The 20,266-nt window shown below is 49.5% G+C and overlaps 1 protein-coding gene and 1 non-coding gene across 2 annotated transcripts; one reads left to right on the top strand and one right to left on the bottom strand.

Moving 5' to 3' along the window:
* Nucleotides 1-3,870: 3,870 nt before the first annotated feature.
* Nucleotides 3,871-7,075, top strand: LOC140717741 (equilibrative nucleoside transporter 1-like). The gene is made up of 2 exons (XM_073031455.1): nt 3,871-4,139; nt 6,270-7,075. The coding sequence occupies exons 1-2, from the start codon at nt 3,970-3,972 to the stop codon at nt 6,379-6,381; spliced, it is 282 nt and encodes a 93-aa protein (XP_072887556.1). The 5' UTR covers nt 3,871-3,969; the 3' UTR covers nt 6,382-7,075.
* Nucleotides 7,076-15,304: 8,229 nt separating this feature from the next.
* Nucleotides 15,305-15,386, bottom strand: trnas-gcu (transfer RNA serine (anticodon GCU)). The gene has a single exon. It is a non-coding gene; the product is annotated as a tRNA-Ser (tRNA).
* Nucleotides 15,387-20,266: the final 4,880 nt, after the last annotated feature.

The raw sequence follows: 20,266 nt of genomic DNA, 5'->3' as shown, positions 1-20,266 counted from the left end.
TGTCCCTCAGGCTCGTTCCAGAAGATATAATCCAAGTTGGTCCAACTTTGTAGCTAGAACTATTCACCCCCCCCCTCCCCTCCCCTCCCAGCAACACCCTTCCCAAAGCCTCCAGATCCTCCCTCTAGGAACCCGGAACTGTAAGTAAGTTCCACTGATTGTCTTACCTGCTTGTCCAGTGACTCATAGGCAGGCACAGGCTAGCTCCTGCCTGCACAAACTCCCTTCTCAGCCTCGCCCCTCTTTGCTCTCTCTGCTCGCCCGCACAAAGTTCCGGAGCGGCGTGAACGGTCAAGGTCTTGGGCCGAGAGACCCCTCAGAGGGGCGAGGAGAAAGATTGGGGGGGGGTTGGCAGGTTATGGGCGAGGCCAGGTGGGGAGGGGGAGGACGAAGTAAGAAGCTGGGAGGTGATGGGTGGACGAGCTGTAGGGGAAGGAAACCGATCGGGGAAGAGAGGAGAAAGGGAAGGAGGAATCATCCAAATGATTCCAGGATTGAAAGGCTTGTCATAGGAAGAGTGTTTGACGTCTCTGGGGCTGTACTCACTGGAATTCAGAAGAACGGGGTGACCTAATTTTACTTTATTGTCACCAAGCAATTGATACTAGAGCGTACAATCATCACAGCGATATTTGATTCTGCGCTTCGCGCTCCCTGAAGTACAAATATAAATCATAATTTGAAAATAGAAAAGGGAAAGTACGGTAGTGCAAGTCAGGTCCGGATATTTGGAAGGTACGGCCCAGATCCGGGTCAGGATCCGTTCAGCAGTCTTATCACAGTTGGAAAGAAGCTGTTCCCAAATCTGGCCGTACGAATCTTCATGCTCCTGAACCTTCTCCCGGAGGGAAGAGGGACAAAAAGTGTGTTGCTGGGTGGGTCGTGTCCTTGATTATCCTGGCAGCACTGTTCCGACAGCGTGCGGTGTAAAGTGAGTCCAAGGATGGAAGATTGGTTTGTGTGATGTGCTGGGCTGTGTTCACGATCTTCTGCAGCTTCTTCCAGTCTTGGACAGGACAACTTCCATACCAGGTTGTGATGCACCCTAGAAGAATGCTTAATCATTAAATTAATACATCATTAATGACCCCTCACACCCTCTCTATGAACTGTTTGTTCTTCTGCCATCAGGTAAACGTTACAGGAGCATCAAAACTAAAACCACAAGGCTACTAAACAGCTTCCTCCCACAGGCAGTCAGACTGCTAAATAGCTGCTCTACCTGACTCTGCTTTGGACACTTTTAACTTGCACTGGATACTTATAATTTGTTTTTAACTGACATGTGGCTGTTGTGTATTACTATTTATGGTTCTGTTTATTATTTAGTGTTGCGTTTGTTATGTTATGATTGCACTGCCCCTGGGAAACGCTGTCTCATTCTGCCCTGCACAGCTGATGTACGGTTAGAATGACAATAAAAGTTTTTTGAATCTTGAATCTTCTACGGTGCACCTATAAAAATTAGTGAGGAATTGTTATTATAATAAAAATTATCAATTATAATAATTGAGACCTACAGAATGGTGAAAAGCCCTCGATTCAGTGGAGAGAGGATGTTCCCTGGGGTGGGGGAGTCTAAGACCAGAGGGCACAGCCTCGGAAAAGAGGGGCATCCTTTCAGAACAGAGATGAGGCGGAATTTCTTGAGTTGGGGAGTGGTTAATCTGTGGAATTCATTACCAGGGACAGTTGTGAAGACCCAGTCATCGGATGTATTTAAGGCAGAGGTTGATGGGTTCTTGACTGGGGAGAAGAAAAGTCGGCCATGATGGAATGGTTGGGGCAACCTCGATGGGCCAAATGGCCTCATTCTGCTCCCTCTGTCATGTGGTCTTTATACTTTATACTCTTCCCATTATTTGTTCTGTGAATTGCTGAGACCGTAAGACTTGGGAGCAGAAGTAGGCCGTTTGGCCCATCGAGTCTGCCCCACATTTTACCTGGGGAGTGGAATTAACGATAAAACGTTAATTGCCGTACCCAAGGCCAGGGTGGGACCGGCGTCACTGGGCCTTGCCTAACGGTTAGGTGCCCCGTGATCGTGACCGGTTCCTGTTGGAGGATGTGGAGAGTCTGCGGAGGGATATAGATAGGTTAAGTGAGTGGGCCAGGGGCTGGCAGATGGAATACAACGTCGGTAAATGCGAGATCATCCACTTTGGAAAGAATAGGAGAAGAGCCGATTATTATTTAAATGGTGAAAGATTGCAGCTTGCTGCTGTGCAGAGGGAGTGCTTATGCATGAATCGCAAAAAGTTGGCTTGCAGGTGCAACTTGTTATTAAGAAGGCAAACGGGATGTTGCCCTTCATCGCTAGAGGGATTGAATTCAAGAGCAGGGAGGTCATGCTGCAACTGTACAGGGTACTGGTGAGGCCGCACCTGGGGTACTGTGTGCAGTTCTGGTCTCCATCACTTGATGAAGGATAGAAACAGAAAACCTACAGCACGATACAGGCCCTTCTGCCCACAAAGTTGTGCTGAAGATGTCCCTACCTTAGAAATTACTAGGCTTACCCATAGCCCTCTATTTTACTAAGCTCCATGTACCTATCCAAAAGTCTCTTAAAAGACCCTATCGTATCCGCCTCCACCACCGTTGCCGGCAGCCCATTCCACACACACACCACTCTCTGAGTAAAAAATTTACCCCTGACATCTCCTCTGTACCTGCTCCCCAGCACCTTAAACCTGTGTCCTCCTGTGGCAACCATTTCAACCCTGGGAAAAAGCCTCTGACTATCCACACGATCAATGCCTCTCGTCATCTTACAGACCTCTATCAGGTCACCTCTCATCCTCCGTCGCTCCAAAGGAGAAAAGGCCGAATTCATTCAACCTATTAAGGCATGCTCCCCAATCCAGGTCACATCTCCTCTGCACCCTTTCTATGGCTTCCACATCCTTCCTGTAGTGAGGTGACCAGAACTGAGCACAGTACTCCAAGTGGGGTCTGACCAGGGTCCTATATAGCTGCAACATTACCTCTCAGCTCCTAAATTCAGTTCCACGATTAATGAAGGCCAATACACCGTACACCTTAACCGCAGGGTCAACCTGCACAGGAGCTTTGAGTGTCCTATGGACTCGGACCCCAAGATCCCTCTGATCCTCCACACTGCCAAGAGTTTTACCAGTAATATTATATTTTGCCATCATATTTGACCTACCAAAATGAACCACTTCACACTTGTCTGGGTTGAACTCCATCTGCCACTTCTCAGCCCAGTTTTGCATCCTATCAATGTCCCGCTGTAACCTCTGACAGCCCTCCACACTATCCACAACACCCCCAACCTTTGTGTGATCAGTAAACTTACTAACCCATCCCTCCACTTCCTCATCCAGGTCATTTATAAAAATCACGAAGAGTAAGGGTCCCAGAACAGATCCCTGAGGCACCCCACTGGTCACTGGCTTTGGAGGCAGTGCAGAGGAGGTTCACCAGGTTGATTCCAGAGATGAAGGGGTTAATCTACGAGGAGAGATTGAGTCGCCTGGGACTATACACTCTGGAATTCAGAAGAATGAGAGGGGATCTTATAGAAACATACAAAATTATGAAAGGGATAGATGAGATAGAAGTAGGAAACTTGTTTCCGTTGGTAGGTGAGAATAGAACTCGGGAACATTGCCTCAAGATTCAGGGGAGAAGATTTAGGATGGAGATGAGGAGGAACTGTTTTTCCCAGAGAGTGGTGAATCTGTGGAATTCTCTGCCCAGGGAAGCAGTTGAGGCTTCTTCACTAAATATGTTTAAGAAACAGAAAGGTTTTTACATCGTAGGGGAATTAAGGGTTATGGGGAAAAGGCAGGTAGATGGAGCTGAGTTTACGGACAGATCAGCCATGATCTTATTGAATGGCGGGGCAGGCTCGATGGGCCGGATGGCCGACTCCTGCTCCTGTTTCTTATGTTCGTTTGTTTTTGTGTCTCCTAGCCGCGCAGACGAATCCCTCTGTTGGTAATGGTCCTGGTCCGGTTTGTTTTCATCCCCCTCTTTGTGCTCTGCAACGTGAAGGAACGGTCTCACCTGCCCATCGTCTTCCGGCATGACGGCTGGTTCATCCTCTTCATGATCCTCTTCGCCTTCTCCAACGGGTACCTGGTCACGCTGTGCATGTGCTACGCACCCAAGTAAGTTCCGGATTGCTGGCCGGCATTGGGGGGGGGGGGGGGGGGGGTGTGGCGTTATGTTGTCTCAGGCGGCGGTGCGGTGCAAGGCGGGGAGAAAAGTTTACTGCGCCGCAGTAGGTTAGATGTCAGTGATGTGGGTGACAGAATTGTGGCTTTGTTTGGCAAAGTTTGAGACGATACGAAGATAGCAGCAGGGGCAGGTACTGGCTACAGGACTGAGATTAGCAGCAATGTTGCAAATGGAATTCAGTGTCGGTAAGTGCACTTCAGTAGAAGAAATGAAAGGGGTGACTTTTCTAAGCTGAGAGAAAGTAGAAACATCTGAACTGCAAAGGGACTTGGGACCGAGCGAGCACTGGAGGGCAGCACCAAGCAAACACAGGTGTTGGTTTCGGCGTCGGAGAAAGGGGTGAGGGATATGGGGGAAGCAGGGGAAATACCTCAAGAAAGGTAAAACCAAGGTGGATTTACTTGGGCGTTCAAGGCAGTTTGTACTCTGTTGGGTGGAGGTTCTGGGAGTTTCTCCCCCACCTCAGAGAGTCTTGGACCAGGGCCCACAGATTCAGAATAAAAGATCGGCTGTTCCAGGCGGAAATGCGGCAGGAATATTTGGGGGGGGGGGTATTTCTTTTTCCCTGCCCTAGACTCAGAGCAGCAACGTGTGCAGGGTAGAACAGAGAAAGGGCCAGTAACATCCTGAAGGATCCCACCCTGCTCGTGGACTGTTTGTTCCACTCCCATCAGGGAAAAGACTACGTAGCATCCACACCAGGACCACCAGACTCAAGACAGACAGACAGACATACTTTATGATCCCGAGGGAAGTTGGGTTTCGTTACAGTCGCTCCAACCAAGAACAGTGAAGAAATATAGCAAAATAAAACCATAAATGATTAAATAAGTATATTATTCCAAGTGGAAATAAGTCCAGGACCAGCCTATTGGCTCAGGGTGTCTGACACTCCGAGGGAGGAGTTGTAAAGTTTGATGGCCACAGGCAGGAATGACTTCCTATGACGCTCAGTGTTACATCTCGGTGGAATGAGTCTCTGGCTGAATGTACTCCTGTGCCTAACCAGTACATTATGGAGTGAATGGGAGTCATTGTCCAAGATGGCATGCAACTTGGACAGCATCCTCTTTTCAGACACCACCGTCAGAGAGTCCAGTTCCACCCCCACAACATCACTGGCCTTACGAATGAGTTTGTTGATTCTGTTGGTGCCTCAGCCTGCTGCCCCAGCACACAACAGCAAACATGATAGCACTGGCCACCACAGACTCGTAGAACATCCTCAGCATCGTCCGGCAGATGTTAAAGGACCTCAGTCTCCTCAGGAAATAGAGACGGCTCTGACCCTTCTTGTAGACAGCCTCAGTGTTCTTTGACCAGTGCAGAAAGGAAAACAGTTCCTTTCCCCGAGCAGTGAAGCTAATCAACTCCTCCACCCCCTAACCCACCCCTCCACACCCCTCAACTACCACTACTTCATCATTTCCTGTCAGAGTCACTTTATGTATAAACAGTTTCTTCCCCCCAAGCTATCAGACTCCTCAATACCCAGAGCCTGGACTGACACCTTACTGCCCTATTGTCCTGTTTATTATTTATTGTGATGCCTGCACTGTTTTGTGCTCTTTATGCAGTCCTGGGTAGGTCTGTTGTCTAGTGTAGTTTTTTTTCTGTGTTGTTTTTTTTACATAGTTCAGTCTAGTTTTTGTGCTGTGTCATGTAACACCATGGTCCTGAAAAACATTATCTCATTTTTACTGTGTACTGTACATAGCAGTTATGGTCGAAATGACAATAAAAACTGACTTGACTTGATGTACAGACACTCCTGTGCCTAGTGTCACTCTACAGACAGACAATCAATTGGTGTCTGTAAGCTATCTTGTGTGTTTTATATTTAATGAGTTTTTTATGTGATGTTCTTTCTCTCAGTGTGTTACCTGATCTGGAGTAACAATTGTTTTATTCCCCTGTACACTTTTGTACCGGAAGCGATGTTAAACAATCTTGAATCTTGAACTCGTCACCGAGTCTCGGAGGGGCTGGTTTGTTTGGGCGGTGACGTCTCCGGCCTTGGTCTCACTAACTACGTTTTCCTCTCCCTTTTTTTCCAACAGGCAAGTCTCCACCAGGGACGCGGAGATGGCCGGGGCAATAATGGCTTTCTTCCTGGCCCTGGGACTCGCGCTGGGAGCCGCCCTCTCCTTTGCCATCAGGACGATGATGTAAACGACTGCGGTGACCCGCTGGGGGGGGGGGGGGGGTAGGGTGTCTCGCCCACCGCCCTCCGAAACAGCGGCTGGACTGTGAACATTTCCACGGGATTCCCTCTCCCCCACCCCTCCCCGACTCCGCTGCGCCCCCACTCCCACTTGAGCACCCGTTCTCGAGAAGCCCCCCCCCCACCCTTTGCCACCGAGCCGCACACACAGGGTATATGCAAATTACAAGCCGCGGCTATAGTTCACCTCCACCCGCCATCCCGTCTCCAGCAGTCCGGGTACATGTCTCGGGCAAAACTGACCCCCCCCGGAGGGGTTCCTCCCCCTCGCAGAGCGCGGATCGAGCTGGCGGAGGAAACCTGGCAGATCGGTCGGGGTGGGTGGGGGGGCGGGGGAGTTGGGGCTGACTTTTCACTTGACCTCCGCGGGTGCCGACTAGTGGCTCGGCTTTTTCCCGGGAGGGGTGTCGGACAGTCAGCTGAGGGAAGTTCGATCCCAGCCTCCCCCACGCTGGGCGTTGGGGTCAGGGGAGACCGTCGGCTCGGTGTGATCCAAACATCCTGATGCTCCTGCCGGCAGGGTAAGACCTGCAGGGACCACAGTGCCTTCGAGCTACGTTCCTGTAGAGGGTCAGAATACTGTACTTTGTTTTATTTTACATATATATATTCTAAATTAATTAAAGAACTTATTGGATCTGTGTTCTTTTGTAACTGAATTATTCAGATTCTGATTTATTTATCAAAACATACCATGAACATAGAAATCTACAGTACATTAGAGGCCCTTCGGCCCGCAATATTGTGCCGACCATGTAACCTACTCTAGAAACTACCTAGAATTTCCCTACCGCATAGCCCTCTATTTTTCTAAGTTCCATGTACCTGTCGTAAGAGTCTAAAGACCCTAATGTATCCACCGTCGCTGGCAGCCCATTCCACACACCCACCACTCTCTGTGGAAAAACTTACCCCTGAGGTCCCCTCGGTACCTACTTCCAAGCACCTTAAAACTGTGTCCTCGTGTTAGCCATTTTGGCCCTGGGAAAAAGCCTCTGACTATCCACGCGATCAATGCCTCTCATCATCTTGTACACCTCTATCAGGTCACCTCTCATCCTCCGTCGCTCCAAGGAGAAAAGGCCGAGTTCACTCAACCTATTCTCGTGGTCCCCAATCCAGGCAACGTCCTTGTAAATCTCCTCTGTACCCTCTCTGTGGTTTCCACGTCCTTCCTGTAGTGAGGCGACCAGGACTGAGCACGGTACTCCAAGTGAAATGGTGTCATTTGCGTGTGGCCACGCGTTCTGGCGCCAACATAGCTTACCCACAATGCTCAGCAGAATAACACAACAAGCACCTTTACCTTCCTGTCATCCACTCACCCACCCACCATAAGATACAGGAGCAGAATTTGGCCCATTAAATTCGGGAGAATGAGGGGTGACCTCATTTAAATCTATCGAATGGTGACGGGCTGCGATGGAGAGGGTGTTCCCTATAGCGGGTGAGTCTGAGACCAGAGGACACAGCTCAGAACGGAGACGAGGAGGAATTTCTTTGCAAGGCAGAGGTTGATAGATTGGTGATTGGTCAGGGCGTGAAGGGATACAGGGAGAGGCAGGAGATTGGGGACCAAGAGGGAAAATGGATCAGCCAAATGGCCTAATTCTGCTTCTATATCTCATGGTCTTAGCCACCTCGTGCAGCAACTGGAAGAATTGGATCAGCCCATGAACGATGGGCCGAACAGCCAGTTTCTGCTCCTATATCTTACGTTCTAACTTTGAGGGACCCTACAATCCCTCAGTTCCTCCAATCTCCTTGAAGCTAACTCCCCCCCCCCCCCCCACTGTTGCCCCATTTCAACTCGATCTCTGCCTCTCACCTTGGACAAATCTATCAAGTCACGTCTCATCTTCCTTCGATCCCCAGCCGGCTCAGTTTATCGTCGGGGGGGTTAGTTACAGTGCATGACGTGGCTGGCGTTTCGGGCGGAAACGAAGCCCTTGGCCGCATGCTGACACGCATAGTTAGAAGGATTCTTCATTGATGTTTCCATAACCAGTCAGGGTTGTTGGCCCCGAACCTGGAGGACCAGTGGACCACTCCCAGTCTGGCCCCTTTGACCCTGTTTGGCATGGGTGACCCTACCAAGAGCCAAAGCCCTGACCCCTGACCCCAGCCAGCCTATCTCTCTGGGTGACTGAGGCACGCGAGCCCCCAAGACCCTCCAGCGAGGTTGGAGGTCACCCGTGAGGAAGCTACGGGCACCCTGAACGCCACCAGAGGTGGCGGACCGCCATTGCAGCCCCAAATGCTGGGGGCGTAAAGTGAGGTGTCAGAGGCTGGAGATCAGCCAATCTTGTGCCATTCTTCAAGGAAGGCTAAACCAGTGGTTAGATCATCCAGAATCAGGTTTATTATCACCGGCATGTGTCGTGAAATTTGTTGACTTAGCAGCAACAGTTCAATGCAATACATAATATAAATATATATAATAATAAGTAAATCAATTACAGTGATTAGATTAAAAATTATGCAAAAAGCAGAAGTAATATATATTTTAAAAGTGAGGTAGTGTCCAAGGGTTCATTGTCTTTTTAAGAATCGGATGGCAGAGGGGAAGAAGCTGTTCCTGAATCGCTGAGTGTGTGTCTTCAGGCTTCTGTACCTCCTCCCTGATGGCAGAGGGGAAGAAGCTGTTCCTGAATCGCTGAGTGTGTGCCTTCAGGCTTCTGTACCTCCTTCCTGATGGTAGCAGTGAGAAAATGGCATGTCCTGGGTGCTGGGGGTCCTTAATAATGGACGCTGCCTTTCTGAGACATTGCTCCCTGAAGATGTCCTGGGTACTTTGTAGGCTAGTGCCCAAGATGGAGCTGACTAGATTTACAACCCTCTGCAGCTTCTTTCAGTCCTGTGCAGTAGCCCCTCCGTACCAGACAGTGATGCAGCCTGTCAGAATGCTCTCCACGGTACAACTATAGAAGTTTTTGAGTGTATTTGTTGACATGCCAAATCTCTTCAAGCTCCTAATGAAGTATAGCCACTGCCTTGCCTTCTTTATAACTGCATCGATACGTTGGGACCAGATTAGATCCTCAGAGATCTAATGACACCCAGGAACTTGAAACTGCTCACTCTCTCCACTTATATAAATACTTGGACAGAAAGCGTGTGGTTAGGGATAGTCTACATGGCTTTGTTAATAGTAAGAGAAACGCAAACACTGAAAATCATCAAACTATATACACAATGGAGCTACTGGACGGAGGGCCCAGGTACATCAGAGGGTAACTTGTGAACAGCAGAGCATAGTGCAGGTCGATCGGCACTCAGTAATCTGGTTCCACCGACAGTTTGGACGTAACTTTCGCCGGCCGAACTCCAAATAAATTCCTTGGCATCCACATCACCGAGGACCTCCCGTGTGGTCTGTACACACCGGGCGTGTGGTGAAAAAGGCCCAACAGCGCCTCTTTCACCTCAGACGGTTCAGGAAGTTTGGTATGGGCCCCCTAAATCCTGAGGTACAATTGAGAGCATCCTGACCGGCTGCATCACTGCCCGGTACGGGAACAGTACCTCCCTCAATCGCAGGACTCTGCAGAGAGTGGTGCTGACAGCCCAGCGCATCTGTAGATGTGAACTTCCCACTATTCAGGGCATTTACAGAGACAGGTGCGTAATAAAGGGCCCCCAAGGATCATTGGGGACCCGAGTCACCCCAATCACAAAGCGTTCCAGCTGCTACCATCCGGGAAACAGTACCGCAGCATAAAAGCCAGGACCAACAGGCTCCGGGACAGCCTCTCCCACCAGGCCATCAGACCGATTAATTCATTCTAACACAACTATATTTCTGTGTTATATTGACTGTCCTGTTGTACAGGATATTTATTATGAATTACCATAAACTGCACATTTAGACGGAGACGTAACATCAAGATTTTCATTCCTCGTGTAAGAAATAAAGTCAATTCAATTCAAATATCCCCTGTCGCCAGTGTTTTGGAGATGCCATTAGACACAACCTTCACGGGAAGTAGGCCTTCCCTCAGTTATTCTGAATTTATTTTTACAACGAACTCTTATCTGGCCCACTCATTAAAAAAGGGAAGTGCTTCCCTTGTTATAAAGCGCCAACGGTGCACTTATCTCTGCAAGATAAGTTGAAGGCTGTAAACAAACTTGGCAGAGTGTGTAGCTTGCAAAACTTCAGCTCTGCAGCCGCTCGCGACATAACGAAACAAGAAGGAAACTTGCAAACAAGCGGGAATCCAAGCAAGGGAGTGAGAGCAAGTTTTTCTCCGTTGAGCAACGCTGGAGGAGCCCAGCGGCCCGAAATGCCGACTGCGTTTCTTTCCCCATAGGCGCTGCCTGACCTGCTGAGTTCTTCCAGCATTTTGTGTGCTTTGCTCGAAAAAGGAAACTTTGCTGACAGCGAATCAAAAAAAGACACACACACACACACACACACAGGTGTGTAGCAGGAAACAGCGCAAGATGGAAGATGTTGACAGCTGGATAAAGTTATCGCAGGGGACATAAACTCCGCGTCAGTGAAGGTGCAGAACTGTCAGGAGAGACGGTGAAGGAACAAGCGGGATTGTTTCATGAAGAATTAGGACTGCATCGTGAGTGTGATCTCAGTGAACGGTGGCTTCAGTGTTGCAAGCAGCGACGAGGCATGAAAGTTTGGACAGAGTGTGGTGAAAAACGGTCGGCGGGCGGGGAAGCAGGTGTCGTGTCGGTGGATGCGTTCGCTGGGTCAGTTTCTGATGAAAATCTAATCCCGAGCAGGACACGACCGTATTGTGCTCCAAGGCAAAGATTGGCCTGTGACTGGGCAAAATCACGAGTCCCAGCCATTCCAGACGGGCAGCAGTCTACGAGTCAGGCTCACAGGGCCCCTCGGTAAGTTTGCAAGGGAAGACCAGAGCAGAGCGGTTAGCAGACATTCCCAGTGGCAGGGCATCCAGGCTTTGGAGACCCTGTGCCCGGAAATGAACTTGAACTGGTAAGCCTTCAAAGAAAGAAAGAAGAGAGGAAATGGATTAAAGCATTACAGACCTCTGCCTCGAAAGGTCGAAATGAAGCCTAAGAACTAGGCCGATAAAAGGCCTACTCCCCAAATGGTCTAAACAAAGCCTGAGAACTAGGCCGAGAAAAACCCTACTCCCTAAACAGTCAAAATGAAGCCTAAGAACTAGACTGAGAAAAACCCTACTCCTCAAATGGTCTAAATGAAGCTTAAGAACTAGGCCAAGAAAAACCCTACTCCCCAAACAATCAAAACAAAGCCTAAGAACTAGGCCGAGAAAAACCCTACTCCCTAAACAGTCTAAGTGAAGCTGAAGAACTAGGCCGAGATAAAATGTCTACTCCTCAAATGGTCTAAACGAAGCCTAAGAGTTCTCTCCTCTCCCTCCCTCTCCCTGCCAGGTGCGTGCCCATGGGACAAAGAAGAGTAACAGTTTGACACAGACTAGATGGGCCAAAGGGCCTGTTTCTGTGCTCCTCTCTGATGCCACTGAGGAGATGACGGTGCTGGATGCTGAGCTGTCATCGATAAACAGCAGCCAGGTGCACGGCTTGCTGTTGTTTTTAAGGGATATATTACCATGGGGCAGGCAGTTCAGGAGCCTTGGGCCCGACACAACCAGCTTCAGGAGCAGTTATCACCCCTCAACCATCAGGCTCCTGCACCGGCGCGGGTAACTTCACTCACCTCAACTCCGAACTAATTCCGCAACCTATGTAGGTAACGGAGTAACAAATGAGTTTGTAAACCCGGCGGGAGCAAAGGACGTTGGGAATGGTGTGGGACAGGTGGCAGAGAAGGAGTGCTGGGGGCAGGTACAGACACACCCAGCCCTGAGACACCAGGCAAGGTGATTTGATTCCAAACAATTGGCTTATCGATCATTACAGAATGTCTCTCTGGTGCTTCCCCCTCCCTGACCACGATTCCCCTCTCCCTGCCCCCTTCCCACTCTCAGTCTGCAATAGAGACCCACATCAGGATCAGGTTCATCACCACTCACATATGCCATGAAATTTGTATTATTTGCTGCAGCAGTACAGTGCGAAAAATTACTGCAGTACTGTGCCAAAGTCTTAGGCACCCTAGCTAAATATATCCTGAATGTTAAAAGGCCTGAGCAGATTAGAAATGGCAGTTATTTCCCATGGTTGGGGAGTCTAGGACAAGAGGGCACGACTGCAGGATTGAAGGGCGTCCATTTAGAGCAGAAATGCGGAGAAATTACTTCAGTCAGAGGGTGGTAAATCTGTGAAATTTGTTGCCATGAGTGGCTGTGGAGACCAAGTCATTGGGTGTATTTAAGGCAGAGATAGATAGGTTCTCGATTAGCCGGGGCATCAAAGGGTCTGGGGAGGAGGCAGGGGAGTGGGGATGACTGGAAGAATTGGATCGGCCCATGATTGAATGGTGGAGCAGACTCGATGGGCTGAATGGCCTACTGCTCCCATATCTTATGGTCTTATATGTGCCTAAGACTTTTTCACACTTCTACTTGTCAAGGTGGAGCGGAGAGCCAGTTTGTCAATATGTGCTTGCACAGATTGTCTTCTTTTGCAAGCTGATTGTTTGTCCGCGTGGGGTATTTTCCACAAATTCGGTGCTTTCCTGTGCAGGGAAACGAATCCCCGGGCGACACACTCGGCCGTCGACTGTGAGATTGCCGAGTCTGCACGGCTTGACCCCGAAAGGGTTAACCTATCTGCTCCTGAGGTCTTCCTGCTGTTGTTGAAACAGGCAATTGCTCTTGTGACGGAAGTACTGATAACTCCGTACTGGCGGTGAAACATCACAGATAATCTATGTGCAGCCAGCCGACAAGTATCAACGGATCGAACTTGAAAGCAAACTTCGCTAAGTCAACAATCGCACCTTTGTTTTCCATTAGCTCTTGGGCCATTAACAGCACACAGCAGCCTCAATATCGGATGCTTCTCTAAACTTCTCTAGTGACTGCTTAGAATTTCCCTAGTCCATAGGCCTCTATTTTACTAAGCTCCATGTATCTATCCAAAAGTCTCTTAAAAGACCCTATCGTTTCCGCCTCCACCACCGTCGCCGGCAGCCCATTCCACACACTCACCACTCTCTGAGTAAAAAACTTACCCCTGACATCTCCTCTGTACCTACTCCCCAGCACCTTAAACCTGTGTCCTCTTGTGGCAACCATTTCAGCCCTGGGGAAAAAGCCCCTGACTATCCACACAATCAATGCCTCTCATCATCTTGTACACCTCTATCAGGTCACCTCTCATCCTCCGTCGCTCCAAGGAGAAAAGGCCAAATTCACTTAACCTATTCTCATTAGGTATGCCCTCCAATCCAGGCAACATCCTTGTAAATCTCCTCTGCACTCTCTCCATAGCATCCACATCCTTCCTGTAGTGAGGTGACCAGAAATGAGCACAGTACGCCAAGTGGGGTCTAATTAAAATCATATATAGCTGCAACATTACCTCTCGGTTTCTAAACTCAATTCCATGATTGATGAAGGCCAATACACCACATGCCTTCTTAACCACAGACTCAACCTGCGCAGCTGCTTTGAGTGTCCTATGGACTCGGACCCCAAGATCCCTCTGATCCTCCACAGTCCCAAGAGTCTTACCATTAATACTATATTCTGCCATCATATTTGACCTACCAAAATGAACCACCTCACACTTATCTGAGTGGAACTCCATCTGCCACTTCTCAGCCCCATTTTGCATCCTATCGATGTCCTGCTGTAACCTCTGACAGCCCTCCACACTATCCACAACACCCCCAACCTTTGTGTCATCAGCAAATTTACTAACCCATCCCTCCACTTCCTCATCCAGGTCATTTATAAAAAATCAGGAAGAGTAAGGGGTCCCAGAACAGATCACTGCAGAATAGCACTAGTTACTGATCTCCATGCAGAATATGACCCGTCTACAACCACTCTTTGCCTTCTGTGGGCAAGCCAGTTCTGGATCCACAAAGCAATGTCCCCTTGGATCCCATGCCTCCTTACTTTCTCAATAAGCCTTGCGTGGGGAACCTTATCAAATGCTGAACCGGATTCAAGAGTATTAGTGTTTCCCTACCAGGCGGTACTCGCTCCTGTACATACTTTTTTGTCAAAGTTCTAGACAACATGCTGCAGCAGAGGAAACTTCTGCCCTGCCTCATTTATAACGTCAATCATATGCTGGGCCTACAGCAAATTCCTCAAAATGAGGAAATTAAAGTTGCTGACTCTCTCCCCTACCCCCCACCCCCGATGCTGACTGGCTCACGAAATTTCTCCTGAAGTTAGCAACCCGCTCCTCCGGTCTTGCGGGCATTGAGTGAGAGGGTTCTGTAGTTCATTCGTTCATTAATTTTTAATCTTGTTTTATTGATTTAAAAATATGTATATAAAGACAAATACAAATCAGAGGAGAAGTTGTATCAAATACATTATCCAGTAAAAGTGCAAACACGAAGAAAGGTGGCGGTGGTTGTTAATTATTATTCAGAATCAGCTTCGATGTCCACCGGCAAATGTTGTTGTTTTAAAGGTTAAATGTTTATCTTGGAGTTTTAGAAGTCGAGTCACCTTTTTTTAATGTCATTTCGACTGCTGGTACAGAACGCAGTAAAAACGAGACAACGTTTTTCAGGACCATGGTTCTAACATGAAATAAGACAAAAACTACACCGAACTACGCGAAACAAAAAAATAAAACGACTAGACACTAGACTAGACTGCATAAAGTGCGCAAGGCGGAGTCTTTCCCCTGTTAATTTAGAATTAGATTTATTAAATTGCGGTTTAATTTAATGTAACCCACGTTTAATTTAGGCATCATTGTAAGTTTTTAAAGCGGGGGGGGGAAAAAGTGTCTGAAAGGAGCCCCGGGGGGTAATAATAAAGCCACCGACGAGGATGGGATTCGAACCCACGCGTGCAGAGCACAATGGATTAGCAGTCCATCGCCTTAACCACTCGGCCACCTCGTCGCACACGCACCAGCTCCCCGGCTCCGCGTTCCATGAACGTGCGCGCCGTCACCCGCCGACGTCACGGCGGCGGCCCGGATGCGCCGCTGCCGTCGCGACGTTCCGCCCCGCCCCGCCCCGCCCCCCGCGCGCGCGCGCGCACCGCGGGCAGATAGGCGGCCATTGAAAACGTTCGCTCAAGTACCCCCCCACCACCCACCCCCGGTGGATGGATTTACTTAAACGCGGCGCAGGAGCCGGCCTTTCGGCCCATCTGGTCCGTTTCTAGACCCTGATCCCAGCCGGACCCCAGCATCCCGTCCACCTCCTGTCACTGTCGTCTTGCAAACTCCCTTTAAATGTTGCACTCAGACCGCACTCTCACCAGCCTCTGAGTGAAGATACCACCCCCCCCCACATATTTCGCCTTTCGGCCCATCTGGTCCGTTTCTAGACCCTGATCCCAGCCGGACCCCAGCATCCCGTCCACCTCCTGTCTTGCAAACTCCCTTTAAATGTTGCACTCAGACCGCACTCTCACCAGCCTCTGAGTGAAGATACCCCCCCACACATATTTCGCCTTTCGGCCCATCTAGTCCGTTTCTAGACCCTGATCCCAGCCGGACCCCAGCATCCCGTCCACCTCCTGTCTTGCAAACTCCCTTTAAATGTTGCACTCAGACCGCACTCTCACCAGCCTCTGAGTGAAGATACCACCCCCCCAACATATTTCGCCTTTCGGCCCATCTGGTCCGTTTCTAGACCCTGATCCCAGCCGGACCCCAGCATCCCGTCCACCTCCTGTCACTGTAGTCTTGCAAACTCCCTTTAAATGTTGCACTCAGACCGCACTCTCACCAGCCTCTGAGTGAAGATACCCCCCCACACATATTTCGCCTTTCGGCCCATCTAGTCCGTTTCTAGACCCTGATCCCAGCCGGACCCCAGCATCCCGTCCACCTCCTGTCACCGTCGTCTTGCAAACTCCCTTTAAATGTTGCACTCAGACCGCACTCTCACCAGCCTCTGAGTGAAGGAACTCCCCCACTAAATATTTTCACCTTTCACCCTCAATCTATGACCTTTAATGCCAGTTTTACCCGGTCTGGGGGGGGGGGGGGGAGCCTGATTTTGCAATAATCCCCCATAATGTTGTATACCGCTATCACATCGCCCCCGCACCCATGAGCCCTGGTTGCCGTCCCACCCGACCTCAGTGGAGAGAGCCTCTGCTCTCATTAACCCTCCGCCCTCCTGCGTTTCAGGGATTGAAGTCCTGACCTATTCAACCCGCCCCTTGGACTTGCGGGCTTGTGAGGGGTTGTTGTTCGAACCCTGCTTCGAAACCCTTTCAAGATATCGCACAGCGGGATGGGGAGAAGGCTAGAATTTCATCGATTCTTCGAACAGGGATTTAAAAACCCCCCCTTGCAAAAATTAAGCGCTCAAGACTGTTTCAAATGAAACGGTTAACAGTTTCCAACATTCACTAACCGTCTCGTTGCCCGAGGTTATTTGGACTACTTATATAAATTAATTTACATAAATTACAATAAGACCAGAGGGTCGTCCGTTTAGAATGGAGAGGAGGAGGAATTTCTGTGAAACTCATTGCCACAGGTGGCTGTGAAGGACAAATCTTTATCTATATTTAAGGCAGAGGCCGACAGATTCTTCATCGGTCAGGGCACGAAGGGATGCGGGGAGATCGGGGGCTGAGAGGGAAAATGGATCAGCCATGACGAAATGGTGGGGTTAGACTCGATGGGCCAAATGACCTCGTTCTGCACCTGTTTCCGCAGCCGCGAAACGAGAAGTTTAAACCCGATTCTGATTTTATTTAAGGGGAGAAAAAAGAACAGTCTCCTACACTAGTGGGACCTAGTCGGTAGGTCCCTCTCGTCGGTGCCTCTGGAGTGTAGGAGCTGGGGAGGGGGGGGGGTGGGTGACGTAATAAAGGGGTATCCAATATGAGGGATACTCGCACAGACAGGGTGAATGTTGTCATCCCTCCACCCACCCTGCCACCGCCCCCCCTCCCCCGGAAAGAAACTAGAGAACATGGATTTAAAGTGAGAAAGATGTAAATGGGACCCGAGGGGAAACGGCTTTTATTTCTATCTCTCTCTCTAAGTATCTAACTTCTCTCTATGTATGTTCTACCTATCTAGTATTTATCTCCTATGTGTCTACCTTCTATGTATCTAACTTCTACTTACCTATCCCCTATCTCTTTATCTATGTATCTATCTATTTATGTCTGTATGCATTCCTATCCACGTGTGTCTATAGGGAAAGGTTGAGTGGGTTAGGACCTCGGCAAATTTCCACAGATGTGAGGTGGAAAATGTGTTGACTGGCTGCATCACATCCTGGTATGGGAACACCAATGCCTGTGAGTGGAAAATCCCAGGAAAAGTACTTTCCACGAAAACTGGATTTGGCCCAGTTCCCTCCCCCCCACCACTGAGCACATCTACATGAAACACTGTCGCAGGAAAGCAGCATCCATCATCAGAGATCCCCACCACCCAGGCCGTGCTCTCTTCTCACTGCTGCCATCAGGTAGAAGGTACAGGAGCCTCAGGACTCGCACCACCAAGTTTAGGAACAGTTACTACCCCTCAACCATCAGGAAGGAGGTACAGGAGCCTCAGGACTCACACCACCAGGTTCAGGGACAGTTACTACCCCTCAACCATCAGGAAGGAGGTACAGGAGCCTCAGGACTCACACCACCAGGTTCAGGAACAGTTATCACCCCTCAACCATCAGGAAGGAGGTACAGGAGCCTCAGGACTCATACCACCAGGTTCAGGGACAGTTACTACCCCTCAACCATCAGGTAGAAGGTACAGGAGCCTCAGGACTCTCACCACCAGGTTCAGGGACAGTTACTACCCCTCAACCATCAGGAAGGAGGTACAGGAGCCTCAGGACTCACACCCCCAGGTTCAGGGACAGTTACTACCCCTCAACCATCAGGAAGGAGGTACAGGAGCCTCAGGACTCGCACCACCAGGTTCAGGAACAGTTACTACCCTTCAACCATTAGGAAGAAGGTACAGGAGCCTCAGGACTCACACCACCAGGTTCAGGGACAGTTACTACCCTTCAACCATTAGGAAGAAGGTACAGGAGCCTCAGGACTCGCACCACCAGGTTCAGGAACAGTTACTACCCCTCAACCATCAGGCTCTTGAACAAAAGGTTTGTAACTACACTCATTTAATGACTCTTTTATCCTGTTATTTCATTCTTGTTATTTATTGCCATACCAAGTCGGGATGCCTCCAGACAAAATGCTTTTAAGACCATAAGCCGTTGGAGCGGAATGAGGCCGTTCGGCCCTTCGAGAGTCTGCTCCTCCATTTCATCATGGCTGATCTAATTTCCCTCTCCTTTCCAATCTCTTGCCTTCTCCCCGTCTCCCTTCAGGCCCTGGCCAACCAGGGATCTATCGACCTCTGCTTTAAATATACCCAGCGACCTTGCCTCCGTGGTGGTCGTTAAAAATTGGCGAGGGTCGACAGGGGACACGCGGGACTATTCTAGCCTCAGGAGGATGTAGAGTCACTGGTGAGGTATTTTGGCCACGCTTGGACCAGGACGGGCTGCTGGTGACTTGCATTCTTAGGGACGTGAATGTCTTGGCCTGAACACCAGTGATGTGGACAGCAACGTGTTCACTCCCTCCCTGTTTCCTGAAGGAAAAGGCTGTCTGCTCCATCCCGTGTTACTCAGCTCCCTGCCGTCTTCCTGTATTCTGACTCATTGCTACTGGGAATAGGGCCTGCTGCGATTGACACTGAAGCTGGTGATACAGAAGTCCTCACTCAGCACCACAAGCACCACAAGAACCACACTCGAGGAACTCTTGGAAGAGGCCTACTCCACCCAATATTACATGACATTTTTACACACTAAAGGTCAAAGTTCAAAGTTCACCCTTTCCTGCAGGCACCCTCAGAAAATCTATAGGATCGTCACTGTAAACAGGACGGCAGAGGACAACAAACTTGGCAAATGCAAATATAAATAAATAGCAATAAATAACGAGAACATGAGATAAAGAGTCCTTAAAGTGAGATCATTGGTTGTGGGAACATCTCAATGGATGAGTGAAGTTATCTCCTTTTGTTCAGGAGCCTGATGGTTGAGGGGTAGTAACTGTTCCTGAACCTGGCGGTGTGAGTCCTGAGGCTCCTGTACCTCCTTCCTGATGGTTGAGGGGTAGTAACTGTTCCTGAATCTGGCTGTGTGAGTCCTGAGGCTCCTGTACCTCCTTCCTGATGGTTGAGGGGTAGTAACTGTACCTGAACCTGGCTGTGTGAGTCCTGAGGCTCCTGTACCTCCTTCCTGATGGCAGCAGCGAGAAGAGAGCACAGCCTGGGTGGTGGGGATCTCTGCTGTTGGATCACAAACAAGAGAAGATCTGCAGACGCTGGAAATCCAGAGCAACACACACAAAATGCCGGAGGAACTCAGCAGGCCAGGCAGCATCCGTGGAAAAGAGTAAACAGTCGACGTTTCAGGCCGAGACCTTTCGGCAGGACTGGAGAAAGAACGATGAGGAGTGGATTCGTTACTGACAATGGACGCTGCTTTCCTACGACAGCGTTTCATGTAGATGTGCTCAACGGTGGGGAGGGCTTCACCCGTGATGGACTGGGCTGAACCTTTTGTAGGACTTTCCATTCAAAGGCATTGGTGCTCCGATACCAGACTGTAATGCAGCCAGTCGATACACTTTCCACCAGAAAGGTAACAACAGGACAATTCGATAATTACAATTTATCCATGAAACCCCCTGGTTCCCTCAGCTGTCTAAGTCTAGGGATGATAACCTCCAGCCCTGCCACACTCGTGAGTTTGAGGTGCTGTATCATTGGCTACGCTAC

The sequence above is a fragment of the Hemitrygon akajei genome, chromosome 28, assembly GCF_048418815.1.
Source record: "Hemitrygon akajei chromosome 28, sHemAka1.3, whole genome shotgun sequence".
NCBI lineage: Eukaryota > Metazoa > Chordata > Chondrichthyes > Myliobatiformes > Dasyatidae > Hemitrygon > Hemitrygon akajei.
Note: the sequence above shows the minus strand (reverse complement) of the source record. Positions and strands in the feature narration are given on the sequence as shown.